Source organism: Hypomesus transpacificus, unplaced genomic scaffold (genome assembly GCF_021917145.1).
Source record: "Hypomesus transpacificus isolate Combined female unplaced genomic scaffold, fHypTra1 scaffold_122, whole genome shotgun sequence".
Lineage (NCBI taxonomy): Eukaryota > Metazoa > Chordata > Actinopteri > Osmeriformes > Osmeridae > Hypomesus > Hypomesus transpacificus.
The window spans coordinates 34535-41726 of record NW_025813702.1 but is presented as its reverse complement, the minus strand read 5'-3'; the positions used below and the strand labels follow the sequence as shown (position 1 = coordinate 41726).

The following is a 7192-nucleotide window of genomic DNA, read 5'->3' as shown; positions in this document are numbered from 1 at the left end:
GAGGTTGCTGATCACCATTCCCTTTTGCAGGGGAAATTACAAGACTATTTCATTCTACTCTTCACTCTTAGTATTTTAAGTTGTAAATGAGCAGAAAAAATGTTGCTTTTAAATCTATGTAATCTTAACAAATAATAAGTAGGCTATGCATTTGAATATAAAATATACAGAAATATCAGTTGTAAAATGTAATTTAAATACGGACCCCTGCAAGTAAGCAAGCACACCCTACAATTTCCCCAGAAATTGTACCCCCTCTAGTTTCCTTTTACAAGGCGCCAAAAACTGAGTGGGCTAACCCCCTAACATGTAGACTGGAAGGTATTGCTGGTGTGCCTGTGTGGAAAAATATTAAAATAGTTTTCCTCGAAAATTTAGTTAAACCGTATACCTTCTTTCCATAGGGGATGCTGCTGTCGGAGAAGGGGTGAATAGGTTCTTCCTCTCTAAAGCAATGAGCCTTCTCCAGTTTGGATGTCACATACATCTTGGTATGTTGCAACTTAACATGTATTCGGTTTTTGTTAAGCCTGTTTTAAAAAGGTTGCAATCCACTCGTTTTTAAATTTGAAACCCATTCTGTACAGTGAACATAACACAAGTGTTTGAGGGCGAGCCAGATCATCTAACTCCCTCAACTGCTCAATTCCTTCTTGAGAGTGACATGTTCCTAGTGGCAGGTAGGAGGGGAGCTGTTTTAAGGGCCTGTGTCTCTACCAAGCACATTTTAACAGACCGAAACGTGCCTTAATGATGTGCCTTTGCAACGGAAGGAACAAATGCACACTGTTTTGTAGGGACCTTAACGAGTGACGGACCAATCTGTGACACAGTCACACTGATACTAAATTAAAGGCTTAATGCTGCCAGGATGTTAAATTAAAACAAAACAACTTACATCTCATTTCCAACTGAAGAGTTGCAGACCTTAATAACTTAAACACAATGCATTAAAGGTCCCATGACATGAAAACTTCACTTTAGGAGGTTATTTAACATTAGTATGAGTTCCCCTAGTCTGCCTTTGGTCCCCCAGTGGCTAGAAATTTTCATAGGTATAAACCTAGCCCTGGGTATTGTTCTCCGTCTTTGAGAAAATGAAAGCTCAAATGCTCGGTTTTGAAAAATCCTCTCCTTGTGACGTCACAAGGAGGAAAGTGACCTCCACTTTCTCTGCTTTGCCCGCACAGAGAATTTGGCCCACCAATGGAAAAAAATGACCACGTGAGCGTATATAAAAGCATCCAAAAACAGCATATCATGTGACCTTTAAACAACAAGCGTGTCCCACAAGTCCATCATTCTTTAAGGTCCCTGGAAACATCTCTGTTGTCGTTTGGGCTGCTTGCAGCGTGTTTCATTATTTGCTGGTATTCTGTTTTATTTTGTAAGCGCACCTGTTGTCACTGGATGAGTGTTTTCTTAATTTGCTCATGTTTTGTCTTTTTTCATGTCTGAAATTGCATAGCCACGTCCTAGAAATGTGAACATCTTTGATCTTGTGTGAAAATCATCTTTTCTTTTTTACCCTATAAGCATTTTACATTAAGTGTATGTTGGCTGCAATCCCCCCTTTTACATTGGACACATAATAGGCCATTATGTGTTAGTGTAATGCCTGGTATATACTAAGGTCCATATACAGTAGTGCTCAATGGAAACATGCCCATAATCACTTCTTAGCTATACGTATGTTTTTGACCACTAAAATCATACATTATTATTGTTATTAATTTGTGTGTTGTTTTTTTTTTTTTTGGGGGGGGGGGGGGTGATTTTGGAAGGATCATGGGACATTCATTTCTGCACAACGGGCCATGTTTAGCTGGCTTAAGTCTTGCCATTATCCATGTCCTGTTTGGGGGTTCGCCAGACACCACCACAATCCAAATTGAGGATTGCCCGGACATTGACATCCGAAACACTATTCAGTTGGTAAGAATTTATTTGGCGCCATATGACGTTGTGTCATTGGCAAAGGCACTTCACCCTACTTGCCTCAGGGGAATGTCCCTGTACTTACTGTAAGTCGCTCTGGATAAGAGCGTCTGCTAAATGACTAAATGAAAACATTTTGTTCATTCAAATGTCAGACAAGTATATTTACACGCACACATGTTGTCATCTAGCTGGAGGGCAAAAAAGATTTGACAAGGGAAGAGGAAACGGCTGTTCTTAAACTTGCCTTGTCCTGGGACCTGCCCCCAGTTAATCAGACCAACAGGAAGTGGCTGCATGAGCGTCTCCTATTCCATTCTGTGAGTGACAGTGCATGCTACTATATTGGAGCTGTAGACTTAATACTGTTTGGTAATAATTTTTCTGTGTACATAAAGTTAGATTGCTGTTCAAGCTCCCTATAGCTCAGATGAAAAACTTGTTTCTGTTTATAAACTGGTTTCCTTTATCTCTACAATAACTCTGTTTGCTTTTAATGATGTCTTCTATTTTGGGGGATTGTAGGTCATTGCACGAACAAGCCGGCAGGTGAAGCAGCTGAGAAAAGGCCTCAAGGAGACCCTGGTTTGGCCCCTCCTAAAAGAGAGAGAAGACCTCGTTCCACAGTTTCTGCCAAGGAATTCAGAGGCAGCTCTCAATTCCCATGTAAAAATGACAGCCACACTTGTGACAAAAAAATATGAAAAAAAGGATTGTTTTCCGTAGCAGAGTGTTCTCTTAAACACATGAACTTTTATGACTTGTTTTGCAGTCTGTCATACAAAGGATCGTGTGGCCAGTCTTGGAGGAAGAGGATGATGATGAATGTTCCTTGGATGATAAATGTAGAGTGGCAGGATATATGCGGCTCTTCATTGAAAATGGTAATGACATGTCTTTCTGAAATATATACCGCATAGCATTATTATTTTTTCTTAACAACTGGGCTATGATACTAGACACACGTTTTGTCTAATATATCAAATAGAGTATTTAGCACTCAGTGTAGTCCCCCCCCCCCCCCCCCAAATAGGGATTGCATGATGGATTTATGGGTATAACTACATCCCAGCCTGTGGTTAACACACTTTGGAATGCCTGTCAGCCAAACGGTTGCTCTTTAAAGTGCACTTCTAATGCAACAGAGGCCATGAATTTAAAATCCTGCTAACAACACTTGTCTCATCTTATAGCAACCAGTCCACAACTTAAAGCACTCCTCCAGTTCTGGACCGGTAGGGAACTCCTTCCAAGCAAACTTACTGTCAGAGTGGTTAGCAGCAACTACCCAAAGTCTGCAACATGTTTTGAGACAATCAGTCTTCCTTCACACTATCATAACTACGATGCTTTTGTGTCTGACATTTTGGCCTGCCTGAACTCCAATGACACAGGCTTTGGTCTTATTTAGATGGGATGACCTCAGACCATTTAGGGTTTTATTCTTGGGTGTAGTTAAGTTATATAGATTTTCTCTGCATGTTTTGGCCCGCTGTTGTTCAATCTATGCTTGGGCCAGCGTATTGCAACTGTTTTAATGTACACAAAAACTGTACTTAGAACCAAGAGAGAAAAAAAAGTACTTCTGTTTATTTTGAAAAATTACTTAAAGGGATGCATGTATGTACTTCCGGAACCAATGCTGTAATAAATAAATAAACATATATATGCTTTGTTAATTACATTAAAAGACATGTTGATCTAATGATCGGAAATGCATCAATTTCTGTTTTAAATAAGGTACCACAGACTCATTGCCCTGACTATACACAGAATGTTCATTGTTTGTTTTGTGGCACATTCTGAGTCAGGAAAGGCCTTGATAGCAGATACTGAGTCACTTCCAGAATTGGACTTTAGGTTGGACATACAAAAGGAAAAACTAAAGTTAAGGTTTGAAATAGCTTTGAGGATTTGGACAGTTTCAAGGTAAACTGCCAATGCTTGAGGAAATGGAACATCAGGGTTTGGTAAGGCTGCAAGGTCTTGTTCACTCAGTAGGTGTGGAAGTTGGATCTCAGGAACACTGACATTTGATGCGCAGGGAATATGTGGTCCTTCCCAGTCCACACCATAATCCTCACTAACCTGAAATAAAGAAGATATACAGCTGTTCAGAATGCAAACCATTTTGCTGTGGGTGAATCATTTAGCGTTAACAGCTGAGCCAGTAGATAACATTACATCATATAAGAAATGTATTTACTTGTGAGAATTCTTGTCCTTCTCTGTGGTTTAGCAACCACAACTGCAAAGGTGAACGTTGGTTTGCAGTCCTTAGTCCGTGATGGTTCCATGCCTCCGTGAAACACTGAAGACTACGCTGAATATGTGGCATGAAGCATTTGTGTAGTGCATACAGGTCAATCTCGTGGTCAGGATTGAGTGCTCCTTCCGCCTCCAACTGGATGAAGATGGTGTAGTAGAGATCGAGAACATTCATAGACATCTCTCCAAAGGTGCTCAATTCTGTAAAGATACAATGAAATACAGCCTAGATTAAAAAGTTCTACGTCCTTGAAAGTTATGTCTAATTGACGCAAGTGGACACCAAGGGAGTGTGAACACAGATAAAAGTGAGAGCTGGATTTTAGGTGACGGCTGAATTACAGATCAACCTTTTATATAGCCATTTTTTCTAGCCCTTTTAGTTCTCCCTACCTCTGGTTATGAACACTCCTTCCAGTAATGTGAGAGTTTCTGTTCTCCCCTCTTGTTTGAACCATGAAATGAGCAACCATCACATTTTCACCCCCCTTGTCAGATCTGTAAAAGAAGAGGAGAAAATGTACATTTCTGTGAGGATGAAAATCCAACAGAATTGTAACTATATATATATATTATAAATGTTATAAAACTACATCAGGTACCTAACTCGAGATGGCACTCCATATTGGCCAACAGCAGACATGAAGCCTTCGAAAACAGTTGTAGCTCTGTTGTTGGTGGCACAATTGAGGTATACAATGAGCCTGGAGAATCCATCGATGCCACCATGGACAATAATCCTCCATCTGTGTGAAACTTAACAGGATTATTATTTAAATGGAGGTTCAAGTCCAAATCCCAGGTGATAATTTCAGGTGATGTGGTGCAGGCTTGTAGCAAAGCCCTTGAGGACAGGAGTTTGAAAGCAGTGGCCTACTACATTACAATTGTAGTAGAGAAAGCAGCAGGAAAAACAGACCTGATCAGTTTGTGATTCCCATCAATAATGCCATAAACTATTTGGCGCAGGAACATTGTACTGACGACGCCTTGCAATCTGGATGCTTAATCTTCGCATCAATACTGCTTCTGGATCATTTCGCCGCATGGATGCCCTTAATCGATGCCCTGATTGACAAAGAAGATTCACACAAATTATGAAATAATAATGCAAGAAAACATAATTATATGGATGGTATTACTAGAGTAGTATATACTATGTAATGTGAACTGCTATAGTTTAAAGTACAGACTGGAGAGGATGGCTCCTTAAATAAAATGAAAAGCAGTAGTACAAGTTAGACAAATATGCACAATAAAATTGGCTACGGCTAAAACACAGAAGATTGTAAAAGGGTTTGGCCTTCTTGAGGTTGACTATTAATTCTTACTTTGAATGTGTATGTCCCTGGATCATCGTGTAGCCAGCATTTGGATGGCTGCGCTGTAACTACATTACCAAGGCATCCAAATCGTCTTCATTGATCGAAGAGTACAGATCGGATTTTCTATATTAGAAAACAACAAATAATAGAAAAAATTGATGGTAAGGTTAACTTTGATACGATTTTCTGTTACATGATTAACACTCGCCAGACAAGATAAGCAACGTTGTGCAAAATCCTAGACATACTCTGGTATAATTACATTAAAAAAGACGGGGCTTTTTTCAACAAATGCTGTTCCACTTGTAATGGGTAAATAAAGTATGGTATAGCCTAGGGCTAGATGTAGGTAAAAAGCTTGCTTATCTAGCTAGCAATAATCATAATGTTTGCAGAAGGATCTTTGTGACTTAACTAACGCTATTATAGTCAGAGAATGTCTCATAAGGGTGCTTTGGCCACTGAAGGGAAAACTGGGCAACTTTGACTTACTTTCCTCTTCATCGAACAAACCCTCCTTATGTCCATCTCGTCTATGGAACAGTCATGTCTGAAGTGCTAGCTACAAGCGCGATGCATCGATCAAAGAATATGGGAGTTGAATCTGCGTGCATGATGCTGTTTTTCTAGAAAACGTGGAGTGGAATTCTATTGCTATGGGTATTTTCCCTACTGATAAAGTGGAACGGATTTGATTGAGAAACAATGGAAAGATCGCTGGACTAGTAGACCAGTCATGCACTAATATTTTGATCGCAAATGTGGAGGGGTCCAAACGGACTGTAGCCTACTGCTACACACTGCCAGAGGGCGAGCCGAGTCTGTTACGTCAAAAGAAGACGCAGTCTCACTCAAATTCCAAGTTTTACACAAATAACAAAAATATGCTGACCCGCTGGCTGTCTTCACAATAGCCATATCTTTAAAACACTGCTCTCCATTTGGATGTAGAATTGACCCTGGTACGAAATTAAACAAAGACTCATCAGACGCAGATCGACAACACTGTTGTCGCTGCCGCAATCGCCAATGGAGGCTGAAGGGGCTCTCACGTAGCAAACAAATCAAAGTTTATACAGCAACCTACATTAAAATCTCACCACCTGGATGTTTTCACAATAGTCATATCGTCATAACATTTCCCTCTTTCTGTTTTTTCGTGTAAAATTAAACTACAAAATTAGCTACGAAAATACTACTATGATATGACGCTCTCTAGCATGGCTGCCGGCTAAAAGACTAGGCGGTCTCACGGGCGACCCGCACTCGCTCAATTTACAAAGTTGTAACGACCTAAATCAAAAATCCGAGATTGCAGTTCCACTCGAAATTGCTTTCTCAACAAAGCTAACGTCACTGTGTCCAATCCCGACCGATTTTTAGCTAACATTCTGATAAAATGCCACTTCAAATATTGATAAATATGATTGTATCACGTTTTCAGCTGATTTACTGATTTCACGTTAAACTTTAACTTCTTACCTTGCGAACTAAATATTGTTAACAAAAAAATTAGTTAGCTTATCCTTTACTAGAGCCGGTAAAAAGACCCTGGCGCCGGTAAATTAGCCGTGCGCTACCCTTGTCCAAACCCGACCGCACTTATACTCGTAGTAAACACTCGCTGCTGCTGTTTTTTGGGTATATTAACTTGATCCAGG

General features: G+C 40.0%; 1 protein-coding gene and 1 long non-coding RNA gene across 2 annotated transcripts; one reads left to right on the top strand and one right to left on the bottom strand.

Moving 5' to 3' along the window:
- Nucleotides 1-1783: 1783 nt before the first annotated feature.
- LOC124488078 lies at nucleotides 1784-3577 on the top strand. The gene is made up of 5 exons (XM_047050553.1): nucleotides 1784-1935; nucleotides 2130-2258; nucleotides 2464-2604; nucleotides 2711-2822; nucleotides 3132-3577. Exons 1-5 carry the CDS (start codon nucleotides 1789-1791, stop codon nucleotides 3347-3349), a joined length of 747 nt encoding a protein of 248 aa, XP_046906509.1. The 5' UTR covers nucleotides 1784-1788; the 3' UTR covers nucleotides 3350-3577.
- Nucleotides 3545-6071, bottom strand: LOC124488079. The gene is made up of 7 exons (XR_006958593.1): nucleotides 6024-6071; nucleotides 5538-5654; nucleotides 5126-5274; nucleotides 4809-4952; nucleotides 4600-4704; nucleotides 4145-4407; nucleotides 3545-4026 (listed from the first exon to the last, which is right to left on the bottom strand). It is a non-coding gene; the product is annotated as an uncharacterized LOC124488079 (long non-coding RNA).
- Between the last annotated feature and the right edge of the window lie 1121 nt (nucleotides 6072-7192).